General features: G+C 41.1%; 2 protein-coding genes across 2 annotated transcripts; both read left to right on the top strand.

Moving 5' to 3' along the window:
- The first annotated feature begins 939 nt into the window (after positions 1-939).
- On the top strand, positions 940-8,514 carry foxred1 (FAD-dependent oxidoreductase domain containing 1). Its single transcript, XM_069718817.1, has 11 exons — positions 940-1,231; positions 1,618-1,838; positions 2,030-2,140; positions 2,944-3,062; positions 3,150-3,244; positions 3,459-3,560; positions 3,820-3,896; positions 5,745-5,905; positions 6,321-6,450; positions 6,540-6,644; positions 7,169-8,514. The coding sequence occupies exons 1-11, from the start codon at positions 1,075-1,077 to the stop codon at positions 7,421-7,423; spliced, it is 1,533 nt and encodes a 510-aa protein (XP_069574918.1). The 5' UTR covers positions 940-1,074; the 3' UTR covers positions 7,424-8,514.
- Positions 8,515-11,269: 2,755 nt separating this feature from the next.
- On the top strand, positions 11,270-15,915 carry LOC138632912 (ATP-sensitive inward rectifier potassium channel 1-like). The gene is made up of 2 exons (XM_069718807.1): positions 11,270-11,669; positions 12,928-15,915. The coding sequence occupies exons 1-2, from the start codon at positions 11,653-11,655 to the stop codon at positions 14,057-14,059; spliced, it is 1,149 nt and encodes a 382-aa protein (XP_069574908.1). The 5' UTR covers positions 11,270-11,652; the 3' UTR covers positions 14,060-15,915.
- The last annotated feature ends 7,998 nt before the right edge of the window (positions 15,916-23,913 follow it).

Raw genomic sequence — 23,913 nt, 5'->3', positions numbered from 1 at the left:
GAATACCTGATAATTAGTGAGGCAGCTAATAAAAACAGAAAACGCTGGGTCGTCCCTCCTCTCTGATTGGTGCTCGTCTGTCACGTGACGAGCCGCTGCCTCTTGTTTTTTAACCAATCCAAGTCACAAGGAGTATAACTACCGTTTCCTCAGCAGTTTTCAAAATAAAATCACTTGGTTTTGGTGTAATTTCAAACGTTGTAAAAGACTTATAAATACGCAGCGTGTAAAAGTTTTGGATTAAACAGTGAAATCTTGGACTCATTTCCCGACATCGTCCATATTTTCATCGTCCTCCAACATTTATCAAGACAAAGACACGACCTGCAATACCTGACATAAAGATAGGCTGTATGAGGAAATAAGGACTGGAAAATTGTATCATGAAGAATCAAATCATAAAAATGTGTTTCTAGAAAAGTAATCTGTAAGTGAAGGAGTTTAAAAAAAAAAAACAAGTATACGTTTAAATTCCCATGTCCCTTAGCAAACATATATTTATTATTATTACACAGGAATAATCTTTATATATTGTGTGGTTATCCGGGAAGACCTAAACCACAAAAATGTCTCTACAAAAATATTAGGGCTGAAATTTGTTTTTATTCTATTTACTTAAAATTAAATAAAAGGATAAAAACAATAAGAGGCTCAGTTTGTATTTCTGACACATATACTGTATGTAAGACGAATTCATAACTTTATATAACAGTCAATCTGTAACAATTTGAATACTACATTCATTGTTAAAGTAGTAATGTGTTGCTTTTCTCTGTTTTAAATCATTAATGCGAGTTATCTTTTAATTTTACCCCTAATTTGTGCCTTTCATTTCACGAACCTCTCCGGTGTTCCAAACTGGTGCTTTTATTTTGAAGGATAGCGCCGTTAAGCCGGTCGTTCTGGGTTTTCAATGTTCATTTTAACTTGTGTTTTCTTTCTATGACCTCGCTGCAGATCCGGTTGCGCATATAACAAGAGGAGACATGAACATATGTCCACACTGCTCTTGTTTTGGTCTGCAGGGTGTGCATTAGCCGACTGGCCAATTTAGCTCGCGAGTTAAGCGGAGCCATGTTAGCGTGGCGGCGGCTGCACGTGAAGGCGCGGACGGCCCCCGGACTGCTCACCTCCACCCGGGAGACGCAACGACACGCATGGCCGTACGGACATTCAACGAGATGCCAAAGCTTGAGCACCGGCAGACCTCTCCGAAATGACTTCTTTAAAGGTGGTGGGGGAGAAGTGCAAGGGCATGTCAACAAGCCATTCAGAAATACTAAAATTATATATAAAAAAAGATCTATTTATAAATGTGTAACTTTTATGACCTATCTAAAACGTTATAATGGACTATTAGAAGCCTGTCTTTAATTCGGCATGCATTTAATCTTCCAAACAAAAGCACTGATAGTTACTTATACTATTGACTGATTTGGCAGAAAACTTCCAAGCTGGCCCACTTGCATGTTAAATTGCATGAAAGTGAATCGCTTTGCATGCCGAATTGGAGAGTAGTAGCTAAAGTGTCAGGAAACACCCTCAACTTTAAGGTGCAAGTCAACAACTGCAAGATAATGATGGTGCAGAGTAAAGTTTGTGATTTTCGTGCCTCAGACCTGGAGACCCACCTGGCGGCCATGAGGAAGAAGGCGAGGGACGCTCTGCCTGGGAGCAGCTGGAGTCCCCTGCAGATCAACCCCAACCTTCCTCCGGAGAGGGCCGACATCGTGATCGTTGGAGGCGGCGTGGTTGGCTGGTCCATCGCCTACTGGCTGAAACAGAAGGAGATCGTGCGGGGAGGGGTGCGAGTCGTGGTTGTGGAGAGGGACCCGACGGTAAAGGGGCCCCCAGTGGTCATCACTACTGCTGTGTAATAGTTTCACATGCACAATTGTACATATTTCTGCAATTCAGTAAATCCAAAATGTTTCAAAAATGCCCAGACTATCCGACTTTACTGTAAAAACAAAAACAAAACATCTACATATTGATTAACTGCTTTCCTCCTCACTGGGATTGCCTCCAGTACTCCCAGGCCTCCACGGTGCTGTCTGTCGGGGGGATCCGGCAGCAGTTCTCCCTGCCGGAGAACATCCACCTCTCCCTGGCCTCCGCAGACTTCATGAGGAACATCAATGTAGGTGCTGCACACTGGAAATGAATGACAGGCCCTTTAAATCATTGAATGTGACAGAGCGTTTTATTATGGGAGCGAGAACAGCTTGTACATCAGCTGAGGTTTGATCAATATTGACTGATAATATTGACACTACTGATAGTTGATACTGAATTTTATGCCCACGTTCTTTATCTTTTTAGATAAGCTGAGGTCAATATTTGCTGCAGGACAGCATTAATAACTCTAAACTCACTCCTGTCTTTATTTATGCTGCCATCATACTCTGCTCTTTATTCATTTGAGATTATTTCTGTAGAATGAGACTAGTGTAGAGGCTGCAAACCATTCAAACAGACGATAAAGTTGCTAAAAATATAAGAATTAATGGCATCCTCTAAAGTTTTCTATTATGAGGTAATGTTTTATGACCAAAAACTTAATATTTCTGGTTGATACTAACAATAATCTCTGTAATTACACACAGGAAATATTACAACCTAATTGAAAATGGTCTTAAAATAAGGTGGGAGGACTTTCACACTGTAGTAGTGGACTTACACTGAACAAAAAGCGCCACCTGGAGGCCAAAAGAGCCGCTCCTTACATAATAGAAAGCCGCCTTCCTGTACCGCTAAAGCTCAGTAATTAACACGTATCTCATTTATTTTTTTGGCTGGGATCATTAATTTCCTGATGTCTGATGGTCCCAGATTAGAAATACACAGAATAATCAGCTTTATCTTAAACGGAAAGTTATGAGAGTTAAATTAAACTTGTCTCCAGATGTTGAACTTTCCCTTTTTTCCTCTTGGTCCCGGCAGGATCACCTCGGCGTGTTGAACGAGGACCCCGTGGACCTGCAGTTCAACCAATCAGGGTACCTGTTCCTGGCCAGCGAGAAGGTGGCGCACATCATGGAGGAGAACTACAGCACCCAGAGGTGGCGGCACTTTCTCTTTGTTGCCCGTGAAAGAATTTATCGATCCGGTCACGTGTCGGATCAATTTATCTGATGATGTGATTCCAGGTACGCTGGAGCCAAAGTTTCTCTTCTCTCGCCGACACAACTGAAGGAGAAGTTTCCTTGGATCAACACCGAGGGTGTGGCGCTCGCTTCGTACGGTGAGTGTGCAAATAAAACAATAACTTACAACATATTTCCTGGAGGGTGAAAAGATTTGATTTTGAAGGACATTATTTCATTTACAAAAACAAACTATTAAACTGTTCTTACAGCTTTTTTTTGCTGGACATTAAAACTGTGGTGCCCATGTGGAAAAAAGAACTGAGCCGCAAGAAGGAGATGAAATAAATTGTGAGATTTCCGCCCGTGCAGGGCTGGAGAACGAGGGCTGGTTCGACCCCTGGACTCTGCTGAACGCCTTCAGGAGGAAGGCCATCTCGATGGGAGTCATTCAGTGCTGCGGGGAAGTCACAGGTTTGTCTCGACCTCCCGACACAAAAAAAAAACACACCGAACAGTCAAACATCTGGGAAAGCAAATTTAAGTTATGAAAAAACGTGATAAATAAGAAATAAAAGTGAAGGATTTTTACTTCTACTCACTTCGCAGGCATCATATATTAAAAAAAGAAAAGCAGGAATATTCTAGCAGCTCTGAAGCGATTTAATACGAGTCTTTTAGTTTTACGTTGGACATTGATCATAATCGTTGTTGTTGTTTTTTTGTCTTCCAGATTTAAAATATTCAACGAACGTGATGGTGACCGCTGACGGAGAAGAAGTCAGTCTGAGGAGAATTAAATCTGCCAAAGTAAGTCGGTCAACGTGTGTGAATGCAGGGGCACCGAACTCTTCTTTTAAATGTTAGTTAACATATCACAGCAGCTTCAGATTCATATGTAACACGGCCAAAGCAGGTTCTTTTTATTTTATTTTTTTTTAAAGCAGAATCTGTCCGGTTGTCAGATGGTTTCTAAACTAAACTGAAGTGTGCAGCCCAACCACAACAAATACAAAGAAAAAGCTGTATTGGTCCATTTAGCACTTATGAAATTAAGTTGATTTTATTTGTGTCGTCTAAAATGACCTAAAAGGGGTTTTAAATCTGTTATACATCCCGTCTTTAGTTCCCCGATTCAGGTAAAAAAAAGTTTGGCCAAAATACAGGAAGAAAAAAAAAAACAGAATTTGAGGAGAATTTGAGTGATAAAATTTGTTAATTTTACTTGACAAGAACATCTTAAAATCATCTGGTTCCAGTCTAGAAAGAACCGAAGGTGTGAAAGCCCTATTCTTATTCAAGCGATTATGATTCTCCGTAAACGACTATATTTTTGGCGGCTTTATCATACTCAAAAACTCCTGAAAGTTGGTACAACCATCTCTCCAGGCAAACATTTTTGTATTTTAGTGGAGTCGTGAGTGGGCGTGGCCAAATGGCTCGCTAGCGCCCCCTAAACAGATTCCCCAGTGGCTCCATTTACCTACATGCACGAAATCCGGTGGACATGTATCACACCTGGATGTATAAAAAAGTTGCATTGCACCATTACGTCAACTCAACAGGAAGTCCACCATTTTGAATCTGGTCGACATTTTTGGCAATTCACACATGTTGTACTTTAACAAACTCCTCCTTTAGATTTTGTTGGACCGACTTGAAATTTAGTCCAAAAAGTGACCCAAAAATGGTCACTTTAGGTCACTTTTAGGTCATTAGTGACCCAAAAATGACTTTTAGGTCACTTTTTGCTGTAGTATGACTTTTTTAATAATTTAGATGACATGCTATAGCATGATTTTTCTTTTTAAGTCTTAACAAAGGGGGGAATTGAACCCTCACGCTGCTTATTGAGAGACAGCAGTGCTAACCACTGCGCCACCAATCTTCAGCATTGTCTTTAGGCCAAGGTGGAATTTGAACCATTAACAGCAACCTTGGTGAATTTAGTCGGCATTTTTGGTGATTCATACGTTGTACTTTAACAAACTCCTACAGATTTTGTCGGACCAACTTGAAATTTAGTCTGTGCAATTTGTTTTCGTTGATCGGTGTGCTTGTGGCGTGTTGGCCAAAAAGTGACCCAAAATTCATGCTATTGCATGTTCAAAAAATGACAGGCATTTTCAAAGTCAAAACTGACTTGTGATTTTTTTTAAAGTCATGACGAAGGGGGGAATTGAACCACAAACCTTCTGGTTGAGAACTTCCCAGGAGTTAGACAGCATTATAAAATGCAAAAGTCTAATAGTGACTTTTTTTTTCATTGTCAGATGATACTCCCAAAATATGATTAAAAAAAATATGTCGTCCAAACAATGCTCCAACCTCATGAAACTTGCGTCAGGCACCAACTTTCATGAGTTTTTGAAGATGTTAAAGTCGCCAAAAAAAGTATTTAAAAAAAAAAAAAAAAAAGAAGAATAAGGAACGAGGTCGAGAAAAAAATTTAAACTGCAAGCGGGAATATGCGGACCCTATATTAATTTTATTTGCATTCTCTAAAATGACCTAAAAGGGGTTTTAAATCTATCCCGTCCATTCAGATATTTATTTTTGGTTTATTTTAGAGGATCAGATGCCATGACTGAAAACAATATTTCCGTAGTTCTGTGTGTGTTAGTTGTGGCTGACGGGCTGCTGGTTTGTGTCGAGCAGGTGCAGATGCCCAACAGCCTGGAGTACCAGCCGGTTGAATGTGCCATTGTGGTGAATGCAGCGGGAGCCTTTTCTGGTAAACTGACCGAGATGCTGGGAATTGGCTCCGGACCCAAAGACACCATCGCTGGAATTCCTCTGCCTGTTGAGCCTCGGAAAAGGTCAGCCAACGACTCGAGCGGCATATTTTCCCATTTAAGACAAAAAAACAACAACAACACGAGTGCTGTCAGAGTGTCCTTTGAAAGGCGGTGCCTCATACAGGGCACTTCACTTCTATTCAGACTTCATAGCGACTCTCAAGTGTCCCCTTGATCTTTTATTATATAAAAACGGAATAAATTCAGTACTGTAACAATGAGCACAGCAAAGAAAAGCTCGGCCAAAATACAAAAAACAATTTGAGGAGAATTTGAGTGATCAAATTTGTTAATCTTACTTGAAAAGAAATCTTAAAATCAGCTGGCTCAGGTCTATAAAAAAGTTAACTCATTGAAATCAGGAGAAAATGCTTTTTTGGATGGATGTGAGAGAATATTGGATGTAAGAGGATGAAGACACTGAACTGTTTCACAGGTTCGTGTACGTGGTCCACTGTCCTAACGGTCCGGGCCTGGACACCCCCTTCCTGATCGATTACTCGGGAGTTTACTTCAGAAGAGAGGGCTTAGGAGGGAACTACATCGCCGGGGTGTCACCGGAGGAGGTTTGTTGTATCTCTGAACCGTTTCCTTATATTTCCATTGAACACTTGAACATGTGATTTTAGTAATTCTTCTGTTTGTGTGTCCTCAGGCTGAAGAGCCAGACAGCAGTAATCTGGAGGTCGACCACCAGTTTTTCGAGGAAAAGGTTTGGCCCAAATTGGCCAGTCGAGTTCCTGCGTTTGAGAACCTAAAGGTATAGTTAGGATACTTTCCTTTGTAATTGTCCCCTTCATTGAACTGCTCCTGGTTTTACAGCATTTTAAAGTTAGTCCTGGTCTTTCTTCAGCATCTGCACGTCCACATTTAGCCGTTTAGATTTAATAGTTCATAATTTCTGTCTCTGTCTCAGCCCTCTGTCCAAGTAAGTTTCTGTCAAGTAAAAAAAAAAAAATCGCAGTGACCAGTGGTGATCGGATCTTACTTCCCTGCTCTGTATGCAAATAAACAAGTATATCATGTAGATATACAAGTAATAACCACATGAACACGTACAAAATGAGACATCTTTTCTAATTGAAGCCTTATTTTTATATTCCACGTTTGAAGTGTTTGAACATAGTTCAGTGACTTTGTAATTCACAACCTGAACCGTCAGGGCCCGGTCAGTTCAGGTTGATATTACTTAAATATTACAGCAGGTTTCATATAAAAACAACATATAATAATCAGACATGTCCGCAGACGTCTCAGTGGTTTTATTTTCTTCCTCGTGATCAGGTTACCAGCGCGTGGGCAGGTTTCTACGACTACAACACCTTCGACCAGAACGGCATCATCGGTATGCACCCTCTGATCAACAACATGTACTTCGCCACGGGTTTCAGCGGCCACGGCCTGCAGCACTCGCCCGCGGTGGGTCGCGCCGTGGCAGAGCTGATCCTGGACGGGGACTTTAAAACTCTGAACCTGAGCAACTTCAGCTTCAGACGGATTCTGGCCCAGGAGCCGATGCTGGAGAGGAACATCGTGTAGCCGAGATGGAGCCTGGACTGATTCAACGGGAGTCTTATTTTTGTAGTTGGCAATTTAGGGACTTTACTCAAATGGTATCACCACTACAATAAAGTCTAATGGGGCAAGAAACAGCAAAGAAAGAGATCTCTCAAGGGAAAAAAAGACATAATCATTTCCAAAAATAACCAAATACTACATACTTACGCTGGAATAATGTCTCTTGGAAATAGTGAAGTTTTGCTTGTTGTGATGCCAAAATCCTGACTGACTTTCCACATTTCCTCTGAAAGGGTGTGTGAGGTCAGCGTGCTGTTGGAGTGTTTAAGTTCAGATTTAAACAGCAGCAGCTCTGTTTTCAGATGAATCTATGAGCATGTACCCATCATGGTACTTTTTAATGTAAATTTTAAGTTGTGTTTATTCTGTCATGACGCAGTCGCTTTTCTGATTCAGTCGACATGTATTTGTCATATTGATCAATGTAAAACACATTTTTATCAATAATTAAGTTAAAAAAAAATTACAAAAACGTTAAGTTGTGTTGTCACTTTACGTCTCTTTCGGGAGCTCAAACAAAGTTTCTCAAAGTAAAATATTCCAGAGCTGTAAATGAATGAGTCCATGTCTAACTAGCTATTTAAATGACTGCAGGTATTTCTGAGGTTACAAGTGCCGTATGGAAACTGTGCAGCAGATGGAGCCATTTCTGTGGGTGAATTTTTGCATCAAGTCAGATCATCAACCTACTTTACATTTTAATACAAACTGCATGAGCAGAATTTACAAGTGGAAGTCAAAGCTCGATGGTTATTTAAGTCAGTAACAGAATGGCCACGTGTATATTTTCTTGTAATCATCACACACTCTGCTTTAATATATAAACTTGGCCAAAATATAAGAAAAAACACAGAATTTCAGGAGATTATGAATTAATAGCAGTGAGATTATTTTACTTGACACGAAATCTTAAAATAAGATGGTTCCAGTCCAGGAATAAGAAAACACTGATGAGTTTCAAAGGTTTGAAAATGAGGAGAAAATGCTGATCGAAACTATTTGTTATGCGATAAAGAGGTTTCATAAACAAAATTTTGAGGTTCTAGATTAAAAACATTAAAACTGTAAAGTATCATTTGTTTGCAATTCACATAATTTTATCCTCACTTCATATATTTTTACTTACAAACTTAATTTTTCATTGCGAGAAATTTGCACTAAAATTAGTCTTTAATGCCGCATTCAAAATAACTTAATAACACTGCAGGTTTAATGTGCCGATCAGAACAGTGTTTGCTTATTATAATTATATTAAAATAAATTAACCTTTCAAACTGGATTATGCAAATGTTAGTAATACTCTGAGGTGAGGCAAAAATAAACTGTTGTCGAACATGGAGGTAATTAAAAAACCCTGATACCTCGATAATATTAATGTCTTTTAAAGTGCAAGATACACTAGTGAGGTGCACGCTTATTAAACTGATTTCTCCTACAGTGATGATGTCATTCACTCGATATGAGCTTTGACAAGTTGCACTCAGCTGTCTTGTTTCATACCGTAACTCCTCATATATTTATTCGTCTCATATTAAATCAGCACAGGGTGTTTTTTTACGCTTCATTTCTCAATAATGTTAACGTCATTAACAAGGCAGATTCTTGGTTTATATACGAGGCCTAAAGTCTAAAATCAGTCAGTCAAAGAGGAAAATGAATACTGACTATTACAGGGCCGTGGTAGAGTACTTGGATACTTTACTTAACTAAGTACCAATACAACAGTGTAACAAAACTCACAAAAAAAAACTACCAAAATCCAAATTAAAGTTTCTTTTTTGCATAAAAAAATTTATCCAGAAAAAAAATTGGTTTTCTTGCTGAGAGTTGAGATGATATTTGACACGACTCTCACGTTTGTTTGAGGCTACATTTAGCAGAAGACGAGAGACTGAAATTAGGGGCAACGGTGAACCTGGCTCCTTCTAAAGATGACGAAATCCACCTGACGGCGTGTCAAAACCTGCGTTGTAAAACCCGAGGACGAAGATATCTGCGCTGCAGCTGTCGACATCAACAGCAGAGAAAAAAAAAAGGTGCCAAAGTCACAGAAAACTCTCGACTGAATGCACTTTAAACGTTACTTTGTACTCCATCATGATTATTAGATATTCTACTCGGCTGCATTATTTGCGGTTTTCTGTTGCCGACCACATACCCGCCACCTCCACGTCTTCGACTTCCTGCAGCACGACGCTCCAGCGCAGAGCGAAACCTGCAGAGCAAAACAACACAAACAGGTTCCTTCATCAGAAAAAAGCCCCTGAACGAAAGACTCTTACTCACACTCTGCAGGAGAGACGTGAGGTGGGTCGTTATTTCCGGTGTGTAACTGTAAAATGAAACGATCATGGCTTTAAAAACTGAAACATCAAACCCTGTCCTGAAATGTTAAATACAATAAGAAAAAAAAATCTGAATTTAGACAAGATGTTCCTAAAAATCCAAACAATTATACCTTTTTGTTAAATGAACTGCCAGTTAAAATGAGTCTTTAGAAGACTGAATGTGCTGAGCATCGAGGTTCATTTGGTTTCATTTGATTAAGCAACGTTTAAATCAGTTATTTGACTGAAAGATAATTTTTAAACGAGCTCGTTAAATCATATGAGCTGCTGCAAGAACATATTTGAGTGCAGAATTTAAATAAATGTTTTAGTGCAAAGTCTGTGCTGTCGATTAATAACTTCAAGACCGTAAAACTTTACCCTCTTATTCCCTTGTAGTTACTGCTCTCTAGTCTGACTCAGTGGAGGTAGAACTCACTATGAGAAAGAAAATTAGGATGTCAAAGTCAGGGGAAATATCAAAACTACATGTTAAAATTGATTATTAAAGACATTACAGGTAAAGTCAGGCATGAAGAATCACATGGACACACGAGGCGCTGTGTGCTTCACGCTCAGACACCAGAAACAACGTGGTTAGCGTCAGGACAACATCACGGTTCGGCTTAAACGTGGTCCATGTTTGGTTCGGGTCTCCTGGGTAAAAGTCGTGGGTTTGTTCCATCCAACCGCTCCGGACCTCCTCCTCCTTCTCCTCCTCCTCCTCCCTCCTCCTCCTCCTCCACGTGGACTTCACCCCCCTTCCTACTTCGTCACGTGACCTTTTTCGGTTCGTCGAGGTCGGATCATTCTCAGGTGGAAAAGAAAAGTGCACTGTGATGAACTACTGTCTGACTTTGTGAGGAAGATAAGCTTCTGTTCAGACAAAAAAAAAAAAAAAAAGATCCATTAGTTTATTACTGAGCTCTAGAGGAGCTGATGGAGAACGAGAGGAGCCGGTTCTCCTCCTCCGTCTCCGGTCTGAGCTCGGACGGCTTCGCAGACATCCCTGTAATGAATCTGTAATGTGTGAGAGATGACCTTGTCGTGGTGAAGCTGCATCAACGGCCTGTACGATTTAGTTGTTTTTTTTGCAGGATATCTGCAGTAGAATCAATACGACAGGAACACCGTCTGCATCTCCGACCGTCTCCTGTTCTCTTCATTTACATGCAGCTAACGGCATCTGCGTCCGTCACCGCGGGGGATCTCACCAACTCAATATCTCCCTTACATCCAAGCAGATCAGGAAAATAGGATATGAAAATGGTCCTTCTGCAGCCAGCAGAACACAGCAAAGACATTTTGTCCCCGCAGCTCTTCATTTTGATGCAAATGCGAGGCAGCCTTTTTACGGGTTCGGATGGGAGAGGCGGGGGTCGGGGGGAATCAGGGGAAATGCAATTGAGGGATTTCTTTGTGAGGCCCGACGCAAATCCCAAATGTTCTCAGGGCTGAAAACAAAAACAGCGTGAGTGCTCACGTCGGCCCCCTTCAACAGACGCACCTTCTGCCACACAAAAGCAAAAAGAGTTCCTTCACGGCGAACTTCCAGAGGAGTCGCCTCCTCACGCCGTCCAGACCCGCGGCCCCTCGGAGACCCGGTTGAAGCACGAGCGGTTGAGTTACCAGGAGTTTTTCGGTTCGAGCGATGAAAGGAGTCGGGCTGCCGGTCGCAGACGCCCACTGGGAGCTCTCTGGCTGGCTCCTCCGGCCCAACGAGGCCAGTGTACACGGTGGCATGTGGCTGGGATTAGGAAATTTCACTGTGGATTAAAATCTTTCCAACGCCTCCATGGCCACTCGCTGAAAAGAAAAAGAAGTGTGGAGTTCGAGCAGCGATCCAGAGAGCAGTCGGGGCCCATGGTGTCGCTGAGCAGGTACGTCCAAACCAAACCTTTCTATTTCTTCAGATTTTGCTCTGAAGGATTACAGTTTCTTAACGGAAAGTTATCTTTAAAACAACAAGTTTCTTTACCAATTACGTTTGTATGTTATAAAAAATACAAAGAATTAAAGGAAGCTAAAGGTAAGAGTGTTTTTTTAAATCCTTATTAACTTTTAATAACTGAAAACATTTTTTTTTTCCCAACAACTAAACTGTGCCTCTAAGAGATGGAGCTGTTAACAAAGATATAAAAATAGTTTTTTTTAAGTAAGAACAGTCTTAACGTGTGGTAAACGTCATTCTAAAAATATGCATCTTTCGAATTATAAGGGCCAATTTGAACCTCAGCCTTGAGTGTCATCAGCGGTTGTTATGCAAGACTTGAAGTGGACCACGTGGTTCATGCTGCACAGAACAAACCGGTAAATAACGACCTCAATGTACGCGGCTGTATCTCCGATCTGATAATGAAGAAGGACATTCTCTTGCAGTCACGATTTCCCTGCAGATCAAACTTTCTTGCACTACAGTTGAACTGCTGAATATTTATTTGAATTTCATCTTTCTGTCTTGTGTCGAAGTCTCTTTACCCAACACAGCTTCTTGGGAGCGGTGGCTAAGATTTACTTTATTTTTTATTTTTTAAAGTCTCTAAGTTCATAAAGCAGCTTGACACCGAACTTATTAGCAAATGTTTTTTTTAAACAGGGTAAATGGTGCATTTGTTGTGGGCTTGCTTACAGCTGTAGATTACCTGTAGTTGGCATGTACAGCAGCCTGATGGTGTGTGTGTGACTGAGGCTAAATAAACGACAGTGTGTGTTCATGGTACTGCAACAGTGGGGCTTATTGATGTGCTTATAAGAGATTTAAGATATTGATGGAAATCTTTGGCACACGGGAATAAATAATTGATTGTTGGTTTTGGTCTTTTCGCAGGATTTATTGTTAGTAAGAGAAATATAGAATAGATGATATAGTGGACGCAAAAACCATCTGGGAAAAAAGACTGAAACACAAATGTGGTCATTAAAATGAACTGGTATCATCAATCACTCATAACAAAAAATTTGAAAATATTTTGTCTGTCTGAGACTCAACTAGGTGTTAAATTCCTTCTTTTAAACCCAAAGTTGAAGCTTTGTGGGTTTCTTGTTTTTCTGTGAAGCCTTTTGAGGGAAATTTAGGGATTTAGGGAAAGCAAATCTGTCATTATTCTGGAATCAGTAAGATTGCGTTTGTTCCTGCAGCTCCAGGATGTTCCAGCTGCTCCGGGGTCACATCCAGCCGGCCGGACACCGCAGCCGCAGGACGCGCCTGGTCACCAAAGACGGACGCTGCAACATCGAGTTCGGCAACATCGAGTACAGTAACCACGTCGCGTTCCTGCTGGACTTCTGGACCACCTTCGTGGAGATCCGCTGGCGCTTCGTCCTGCTCCTGTTCGTGGCCGCATTCACGGGCAGCTGGTTCATTTTCAGCCTGCTGTGGTACTGGATCGCAAAGAGCAACGGGGACCTGAGTGGACAGAACCGCACGGACGGACACGTCCAGTGTATAGACAACGTTAACGGCCTCACCACGGCGTTCCTGTACTCGTTGGAGACCCAGACCACCATCGGTTACGGTGGCAGGGCGCTGACCGGGCACTGTGCCGGCACCGTGGCTCTCATCATCGTCCAGTCTCTCATCGGAGTCTTCATCAACTGCTTCATGTGCGGCGTCGTCCTGGCCAAGATCTCGTTACCCAAGAAAAGGGCGAAGACCGTCACCTTCAGCAACACGGCCGTCGTCTGCTTGAAGAAAGGGAGTCTGTGTCTCCTGATCCGAGTGGCCAACCTTCGAAAGACCTTGCTGATCGGGAGCCAGATCTACGGCAAGCTGCTGAGGACAACGACCACGCCGGACGGAGAGACCATCATCCTGGACCAGGTGGACATCGACTTCACGGTCGATGCCGGAAAGGACAACTTGTTTTTCGTTTGCCCTCTGACGCTCTACCACGTGATCAACAGATCGAGTCCGTTCTACGATCTGTCGGTGGACACCCTCCCCCAGCAGGACTTTGAGTTGGTGGTGTTTTTGGACGGGACGGCCGAGTCCACCAGCTCCTTCTGCCAGGTCCGGACCTCCTACATCCCGCAGGAGATTCAGTGGGGCTACAGTTTCCTGCCCATCATCTCCCGCACCAAGACGGGAAAGTACCACGTGGACTTCTCAAACTTTTCCAAAAGCGTCCGGGTCACCACGCCGCACTGTGTCCACTGCTTCAGGACCGACACGGACCAGAGGAACCACAACAACCAGCAGAAGCTGGGGATCGACAACCCCGGGTTCCAAGTGATCGACATTCACGACTCTGTGGACGTCACTAAAATGTGAACCATCCAGACTGAGAGTAAAACAGTGAACCGGGATGTGGGGAAATAAGGCGCTTCCTGAACATCCTTACATCAGAATATCAGCACCTTTTTCCGGTGACGGTACCGGATCGGCTCAGCTCGACCGTACTCGTTTTGTCTTTCCATTGTCCATAAATAGTATCTGGTACTATTTTCAGAATTGCCTCCGTTGACGTTTCACACGAGCTGAGTCGATACTAGAAAGTGATGTGAAAACGCAGTCGACCACAAGCTTCAGCAAAGCGATGGACTCTGTTTCTTTGTAGGTGCAGACTCGAGGAACTTTGAGTCCCGTCCCTCCGTCACTGGTCGTAGTTAGCCGCAGGTTGATTCACGTTTCTTCGGACACGCTGAAGTGTTACTACTGACGCTGACCTCGAGTCAAACCGTGGACCGTATATAAAAGTGGACGTAGCTTTCCGGGTCTGAAAAATGAGACCAATGCTGTAGTGCCTTAAACTGCAATACCACCCCGGGCCACTAGGGGTTGGCTCCAGGAAGGTTCTGGCTCCATCGACTCCCATTCAACTCTTCTCATGAAATACAAAGCCAATACATTTATTCCAAAAGTCATTGTGGCGTTGTTCACTGAAGTCGCTCCTTCCTATTAGCTCTCTGGCAGTTCTTCTGAAAATGATCTTGCCATTAATTAGATATTAGGCCTCTAAAAGTGGTATGTTTGGGAGAGTGTCTGTTTGATTGACAGGCCTGTGGTGCAGTCAGGTTCCCGCTGTAGGTGGGCGGGGCTTAGTGTCCTCAGGTTCCCAATCAGTTCCAGTTGTGTCGAACTCTGTTCCCCCATCAATGAGGTGTTGTGCTCTTCCGATTGAATTTCTAAGAAGACTCACGAAGCCCAAACTTTATTATTGTGTTTTATTGTAGAATTGAATTCGAAGGTGACATCAGAGCTGTTTCCTGCTGCTTGAGGGGAAACTATCTGCAGAAGAAATCCAGAAAAGTACCTGATATCAAACGCAAGTACAGTTGATTAGAGTCGGTACCATCAGTGGAAATGTGTCTGTCATTGATTTTTTTTTTGTGTGTGTGTGTGTGTGCTTAAAGCTGTAAAACTGACTGGATTAAAAAAACACACAAAACAAACAGATATGAGCGGGTGTGCGGCTGGTCATTACAATCAAACCGCCGCTGGGACTTTTGTGTTGGTAATATGTGGAAGAGGGATTGAAGTTCTGACGCACAGAAAATGAAAGGAGTAAAATAGTGGATGGCACAGTGGGTAGTTCTTGAGGAGATTAGGGCCTGAGCCTTTTATAATGAAAAAACTGCGTGCTTTAAAGGAAAAGTAGGACAGGCCTTTTGAGTTTGCTCATTATTCCTACTTAAAACACTAACTGTACGGTGCTTTTTGTCATGTTGACAGATCTTGTATGCCTTAATAATTAGGGAACTGGGAACGTAGCGGCTAAATGTGATGATTTAAAGTGTGACCACCCGTCTACATTTTGTACATCGTGCTGTGTAACACTGTTAACTTCTCAGGGAAAGTAACAACTGTAGTTGGAATAAACCTCTTCTCTTTTTTTTCTCCACAGTTCATTGACTTATCGTTCATTCTTTATGGGGAGAACATGGAGTCGGCTAACTTCCGGTTTAGCTCTCTGCTAACTTAAATGGGGATAAAATAAATAAATCGTGTTTTTTTTTTCAGACTTAACGGATCCAATTCCAACACATTTCTACTTTCACTATAAGAATAGTTCTGCTGTTTTATTATTGCCAGTATTAAACAGGGTTCCCACTCAAAGTCGAATGTCAAATTTCCATTATGAACATAAAAACATGAAGACAAAACCCAGCCCCGTTATTTCCAGGCATTTTCAGGACAAAACTGAAAGTTTTTTTAAAAAATGTTTAAACAATAAGCTGAGAACAAAATGACTGAATCCTCGGGCTGCCCCGCCTGGAGCTTCTCCTCCACTGGGCTGCAGCGGAGCAGCGATGGGTCCTACTGTTGGTAGCTGTGAAGGGCTCCCTCTCCCACATTTTATTATTTCAATAGTAGTTTTACAAACTTTACATCTGGCTTTTCTTTTCTTTGTTTTGCAGCCAAAGCCTTTTGAAATGTGTATTTTCCTTTGTTAGCGGCTCCAGGAAGAAACACACGTCGACTGAAGTGATTGTTGACGAACGGGAAGGAGATCAAACCACTCAAGAAACAAGCTCAATAACACCAGAAAGAAAAATAACTGCACGGAAAATTTTATATTTTGATAAATGACAACTAAAATTCCTTCAAAACAACAACAACAACAAAAAAAGAAAGATGAAATCTCCCGACTTTCCATTTCTGGAGTAGACTTTTTATATTCCCATGATATTCCAGAAATTCCATGACCAACGGGGAACCCTGGTTAAATTATACGAGAGCTGTTGAGGGTTTATTCTGAGTACTTTGACAGTATAAGACTTGCATGATTTTGTCACATCTCTTTATATCCATAATCCCAAAGCTGCGTTCGGAGCTGCGACAGCCGGCCGCGGCCACGATTTAGGAGGCTCATATATTATTAGGTGTAACAATTAATTCTGCAATAAAGATGTTCTCTCCAGACTGTCCCAGTTCTGCCAGCAGTCTCTCCTTCATACACTCGAAAAGGTTCAGCCCCTTACAAAGTTTTGATGTGCACACTTTCCCCCCTCCGCCCCTGAACGCCCCACGGTTTACTGACAGCCCCCCCCCCCCACCCCCCACTCCTGTATGATGGAGAGGGGATAATTACACAGAGAGCCACGAAAACATGAGCAAACATATTTACCCAATCCCTTTTGAATTAACTGCTGCTTAAAAACCCCACCCTCCACCCCCACCTCCACCCGGTCCTCCTTAGTTACCGTTGCTATGTCTGTCAAGCTCTATGTTGCACATTTACAGGGGATTACGGTGCAGATTCACCAGACAGATTTTGTTTTAGTAACAAGACACCCTGATCCTCCTGCAGCCATTTCGTTAAAACAGTGTACCACTAAAAACACTAAAAACACTAAAATCACTAAAATCACTAATCCTAAAAGTCATCCACTGAGCACGTGCTGCTGTGGCCGACTACGTCATTCTGTTAGCCACATTAGCCACCGTTAGCATCAACAGCTGTTTAGAGCACCCAGATCTCAGCAGCACAACACGAAGACGTCTCTGACAGCAGCGTGGACACTTTGGTTCGCTTTTTGAAAAGAAGTTTTAAACTAATATATATTACAGAAAAAAAACGCGGCCTACCGTTTTTGTTCCAGAAGACTTCCAACCTCCAACTTTGACTCAAACTAAGTAAAAAACAAACAAAATGGCGTCCACCGGCTGCCTGGACAGAAACTGTTTAAATGTTGTTGTTTTTTTTTAAGTGGACAAAACCATGAACGTATGGAAGTCAATCAGTTATGAAATCTTTCCTCTTGAATTTTTTTTTGTTTTAAAAAGAATTAATCCGAATTATAAATACAAAGATTTGGTTTGCACAGCTGTGATTGGACAGCAGCTGCTCCGGGGGGCGGGGCTTCATTAACAGCAAACTGTCAAAAAAAGTTTTCTTTTATCATTATGAAATTTAAAAACCATCAAATAAGAATTGAGATCTCTGTACCAGAGATTTTAAAAATGATTTCAAAATATTTTAATAATGAAACTAAGGATTTAATTTAAAGAAATGTATAATAATAAAATAATAAATCATAATCATAATAAAAAAAAAAATCAAGGACAAATTCACTCAGAGTGGCAAATGTATTTTATTGACAACTCCTGGATCCACATGGGAAGCAAATGGAAATTATTTCACATGTAAACATGTTGTATAAGGTCACTTGGATGTTGGCAGGACACGTACTGTAGCAAGAGATGTTCTCCCACTGAAAGTCTTCTTCATCACGATGGCAGCATGATCATATTAGTAGTTTGCTTACATAAAGCTGAGCATGCATCAGAACTTTCCCAGCAGCCTCCATCTACCCGACTCAACTGATTGATTTGGGTCAGACAGCAGACATGACATCCAGCAGAGCCTTTTCTTTTCATCTGATATTTATTTATTTATTCAGTCACATCCTGCAGATTAATCATGTTTAAAACAACAGAGGCCTCATAAATAAACAGTGTTGTGTATATCCCTTTTCTTTTTGTTTTGGGATATTCAGTGTTCGCTGACACCACCCAAAGTAAGCAAACTGAACTTCCTGCCTTTTATATCCTCTTAAATTAAATATTCTTTCATTATTGACAATTAAGACATCACCTGCAGGAATCAAAATATTTTTAAATCCTTTTGTAGAGAAAAAAAAATATGAATGAAAATCTTTATTTGTGTGTTAATTCATTTAAAAGACAAAGTCACGGTGACAGATTCAGACATTATTCAGTAAATACGCCTCTTGAATCCTCGAAACAGAACGAGCAGCTTGCAGTCAGACAGCCTCCTCATCGGGGCCGGCACACACCAGAGCAACTGTGCTGCCTTTTAATTAACTTGTTAACGATTAATTAATTAGTGTAGCTAATGGGAGCTACCCTTTCAGTCAGGACCTACTTCTGCTGCGTAATTACACCTGTGATTTTCCTTTTTTTGGGGGGGGGGGGGGCTGAGTCAGCACCTTCAGCTTCCAATAAAACCGAGAGACCGTCAGTACCCGTTTTCATTTCCTCGCCTCCGACTTTATGAACGTGACCTCAGTAAATGTATCGCTAACAGCTAAAGTTATGTTATCTAATGGGATTTTTTTTTTTTTTGTACCCGTTGAGGACTCCTGCTGAGCATAATTAATATCCTCAGACGTCTCCACCGTAGCAGCAGCTGTGTTTGAGCAGCAGCATTTCAGAAATTATCATAAAAACAAAATTCACTGTATGAATATCTGAGTCTGGTTACAATAAATTTAGGATTATTTCCAGTCGCTTTTCTTTTCTTCATGGGTGTACTCTACCACAGCTGCAACTACACTATAAAAAAAAAAAAAACCAAAAAAACTGTAAAATGTCAGGGAGCAAAAGATTATAGAGATTTAATGTTTAATCACCATTCTTAATTGTTTTTAAATGTAATTTTCTTTTGACTTATGTTTTGATGCTTTTAACGTTTTTTTTATGTGAAACACTTTGAACTGCCTAGTTTTTGAAATGTGATTTACAAATAAACCTGCTTTGCTTAGATTTAGATTTACAGATGACAACTATTATTTTTCAGGTTGATATTTTGTGATACGGGCAAAAATTCACTGTATTTTTATGGCATTTACTGCGAGTTTTATTTAAACTTTGTGAAGAAGTATTTCGATCACGTGTTCTTATCCAATAATAGCAGCGTCGGTCTCCGCGGCCTGATGTTGTGCAGATGTTCTGGTGTTTTTTTTTATGCGGCACAGATAATAATTGACCCATATTATGTACAATTATGTCCCATCCAAGTAGTGTTTGAAATGTGTCAACATCTTGTATTTGAATCTGATGGCGGCGCTCGATGAGGGATCACCAACGTTGCAATTGATCGCGCGGGACACGCCAACGTCACTTTCTCTACTCGAAACCACCAGCCGACCTCACGGTGGCGCTAGAGAGGAAGCAAAGCGGTAATTGAAGCCAGTAGGGAGCCGTCGTCGACCCGATTATTTCACTTTGGAGCAAAAAACACGCCGGCGCCACCGGCTGACATCGACGTCCCCAGAGCTGCTGACGTGGCTAAAAATACAGATTTTCAAGATAACCAGTACAGAAAAAAATAAATAACAAAACACACCCAGCAGCTGCTTCTGCTTTGGTGGATGTCCATCGAAGGGTTTTGTGTGCTAAATCCAGATGTTGCCAACTGTGGTGAAGGAAGTTTGATTTCTCAGTGACAGGATGAAGAAAATCTTGCACAGTATTCCCTTTTTTTTTTTTTTTTTGACGCCATCAGCCTTGAAATGATGTGTTCGTGGAGAACGGTTCAGCACACACACACACAGTTATTAGTCATTGTGTTTCACTTAATCAGATGTTCACACACAGCTGGTCAGCTGCCAGCAAAATGATTCACCGCGTTTACGTCTCAGCAGCTTCTCCAGCGAACGGGGAGACGCTGAGAATGGCCTAATGTTCTCGAGATAAATATTTCGGTATGATTCTTACTCAGTCGCTGGTTTCAAACTGGCATTTAGCTGAAGGCTGTAATTTACTTTAATATATTCTTAAATCAAAGCATTATTAGGCTGTTTAATAAATAATTTCATTGGTTTTCGACCCACTTCAGGAGGACAGACGGTGACATTTCAGTCACACACCTGCTGTCATTAAGATTAGTGCATTTATCTTCCCTATTACACATTTATTGCCTGTGAAAGCTGAACTAAAGGGACGTAGAGTCTCGATCTATAGTTTGAACTCACAAAAAAAAAAAAATGGGATTCATCAAGTTTGATTTAAGTTTGTTGTGATCAGTTTAACCGAAGATGGATTTTCCCTTTTTTTAATGGTATATTTTAATGGTGTTTTTTTTTTTTTTTTAGAGCACTGGAGAAATCCAATTTACCCTCTTTTAGCTCTGTTTTTAGTCTTTTACCTCCTGGCTGCCAAATGCTGGTCAGTCACGGTACTGCAGCAATTTTTTAACATTTTCTTTCAAGTGAGGGGACATTTTAGTCCATTATTCAGTTCTTAGAATTCATCCACAGGCTCCTTTTAGAGGCTTTATACAACTAAAAATATAGAAAAAACAGATCAGTGCACCTTTAATTATCTCAGGACCCCTCAAACTTATCCCGTGGCCACATTGTGGGGTTCCCACCCACATGTTTGGCACCCCAGTTTCTATACAGCTTCGCAGTTGTTAACTTTTGAGTTATTTGGAGTTATTTTTATTTTTATTATGTTTTTCTGGTTCCTCTGCGCAGTTCTGACTTCTCCTGAGTGTTTGTAACCTACTTAAGGTATTGTGGAAAAAAAAAAAATAAGAATTCACTTTCGGCACTCAATCACATCAAAACTGTTTGAACTTCAGCGCAAGTTTGGAGGCTGTTGACAAGAGTGTATGAATACAGAAGCTGCTGAAACATTTCCATCTTTAAAAGCTCTGTGGAGGGCCGTTTGGTTAAAGAGGCTGGAATATATCAAATCTGTGTCTTTCGATTGTTCAGCGTAATTATTTTGGGTCGGAAAGTCGCCGTCACGCCACATTACAGCCGTTGTGTTGCACGGCACTAAACCTACTCTGGAGATTTTACCACACTGGATCGGACTCGGATGACAAAATGTGTTTGTATAAGTGGCACAGGAGTTCCCAGAGGTCAAGAGTCTTTATGCCGTGGTGCCCTTTAACATGAATTTATGCATAACAAGTATCTCAATCATTAACTGTGCTCTGTTGAAATTATTTTTGTGTGAAGGAAGTTGACCATTATTTTGTTAGAAATCCATAAACAGTGTGTATATCAGGCTCTTGCAGTCATTTTATTTTGAAAAGCTGCCCAAAATAAAGCCTGCTGATTATTTCCCTCCCGTTTGTGTAATCAGGTCATAAAGTTGACATTTCATCTCTTGTTATTCTGAGGGGTTTTGACAGCCACATGCGCCCAGTCATACATACTGTAGTGTAAGCACGAGCTGATGCAGGGCCGTAAGTGAGTTAACCAGATATTATTAGCTCATTTTCACTCACTGCAGCGCTGATCGGCTTTGACGTCGCCCAGAATCATCTGGTACGGATGCCCGGGCCACGAAGGCTCCTTCAGCTGAACCGTTGGAGGGTGTTTGGCTCAGTGAGGCGCTGCGCTTCTATTCAAGTCTAATGTCGAAAGCAACATTCATATATCTTTTATTACTGCTCTTTTTAAATTTTTTTTTTTTTTTTACTCTGGATGAAGGCTGCTGGGAATGAGTTCGAGAAAAAAAGAATAAAAAAAAAAAAAAGAGACAGTTTTAACAGACCGGACAAACGGGGGGAAAAAAAAACAACCACAGCTGCATTAAAAACAAGCACTTTACATCATTTTTAAGGATATTTCAAAAACACAGAAGCGTCCAATCTTACATGGATCGTCATCGCTGAACTTAAAAAGGATTCAGGGCGATTCAGACAGCACCGTGAAAAATAACAAATAAAATAAAAACAAATCACTTTGAGCAAATAACAATATTCGTAGCTTCGTTCGGTGAAATCTCACCGTTACAATGGAATGTCGGAGGTGATTTTGGTGTTTATGGTAGGAGCGTCCTTATGGGCGTCGCCCCGGGGCGTTATCGCTGCTGCAGAGGCAGCACTATTTTTTTTTTTTTTTTTAATAACTCCCCAAAAACCCTGAGTGGACGCAGAACTGCATGTTCGGTTGGAGCCAGTGCCCAGTTACATCACTTCATAGATAGCAATGATCTCGATGTTGTCGTTTAAAAAGGAAGATGTCCAACGTTATCACGTGATACGCTCACATCCGCACGCCGAATATGCAAAATACAGCCAGCAGCCGGTTAGCTTAGCTTAGCAACAAAGACTGGAAACAGCGATTAAACAAAGACGTCAGCCAGGCTAACAGTTTCCCTTTGTTTTCAGTCTTTATGCTAAGCTAAGCTAACCATCTCCCGGATCCCAAATGTGCACAGTAAAAGGGTGAGGTTGTCCCGGGATGCTGAGAGATATGACAAAATAAATTAAAAATAACTGTACAACAACAACAACAAAAAAGCAATGATGAGATGAGATAACAATCAAGCCAAATAAAACGACTGATAAAAGTCAACAAACAGAGATTGACCTGGTAGAGCCCTTTTTTTTAATTTATTTTTTTTATTTGGCGCACTTCCATCTATTTTCACCAATAACAAAAAATTAAAAAAGTACCGTAAAAGTATTTCTCTATTTTCATTGTTGAGGATGTTTGTGCACCTGAAAACAGACTTTAAAAGAATAACTAAGGTTATATTCGAGTTCAAGCCTTTACTTTTAATGAGCGTAACAACAGAGTGATCACCAAAATAAGATCTGTGAACAAGCTAGCAGGTAAAAGAGCGTTTGGTTAATTATCACTTAAAAATGAAAAATAAAAAGTTTAGCTAATTTGATGTTCAATTTATTAGATTTCCTGCAATAAATTACCAGAAAAATCTACACAAAATAGACACGTAGATGCACCCGAATTAAGCTCATCATTTTAATCTATATTCCAGGTAATGCACAATCAATAATCGGGCTTATTTTTTGCTTTGTGGGGATGCAAAAGGTTTAAACCTTTCAGAAAGAGACGCACGATAACGAAGCTGTTTGCAGAGCTGAAGAAATGATTTCAGGTCAAATCTGGTTATTTTTACCCCAAATTTCTGCGCCTCCTGCCACTTACTGATGTAGACGCGTTCACAGATCTCAGAAGCCGACTTTCTGAGTGTTATTAGACAGAAATGATGACCCAGAAAAAAACTATAAGAATGTGACCCGAGGTGTAAAATAAAACTAAATATGAAAACTTCCCTTTAAAATAAACCCTCAGAGCTCGTTTGATGACGCGAAGTCGCGGTCGAAGCAACTGGGCACCGGCCTCTAAAAAGGCATTTTCATGTACTTTGTGGAGCATGTGTAAAGCATGCATTAGTCATGAGCGACATGTATGTTCAAGAGCAGAATCATCACAACTACAATCCAAACCTTTCTATCTTTGTTCTTTTTTTTTTTTCTTCCCTTTTTAAAATGCTGCAGGACGGATAATGAGCGAGAAAAAAAACACACACAAAAAACCCAAACACAAAAAAAAAAACCCTCCTTCTGTTTCGACTGTGGGCTCGCAGAGAGCTGGCATTCTCATAGAGATTAAATTGCCTTCACTCTGCATCTCCGTTCGGGGTGGGAGGTGTAGGGGGGAGGTGTGGGG

This window comes from Brachyistius frenatus, unplaced genomic scaffold (genome assembly GCF_029030835.1).
Source record: "Brachyistius frenatus isolate BFR_SWC_R1_liver_20210118 unplaced genomic scaffold, ASM2903083v1 Contig_200, whole genome shotgun sequence".
In the NCBI taxonomy this organism is placed as follows: domain Eukaryota; kingdom Metazoa; phylum Chordata; class Actinopteri; family Embiotocidae; genus Brachyistius; species Brachyistius frenatus.
Note: the sequence above shows the minus strand (reverse complement) of the source record. Positions and strands in the feature narration are given on the sequence as shown.

What these genes read in the sequence shown, in the direction of transcription:
- foxred1 (XM_069718817.1), top strand. Translation starts at nt 1,075, where the DNA reads ATGTTAGCGTGGCGGCGGCTGCACGTGAAGGCGCGGACGGCCCCCGGA. An exon ending in TTGTGGAGAGGGACCCGACG is followed by an intron (nt 1,839 to 2,029) that starts GTAAAGGGGCCC and finishes GATTGCCTCCAG; the next exon opens with TACTCCCAGGCCTCCACGGT. An exon ending in TGTGGCGCTCGCTTCGTACG is followed by an intron (nt 3,245 to 3,458) that starts GTGAGTGTGCAA and finishes CCGCCCGTGCAG; the next exon opens with GGCTGGAGAACGAGGGCTGG.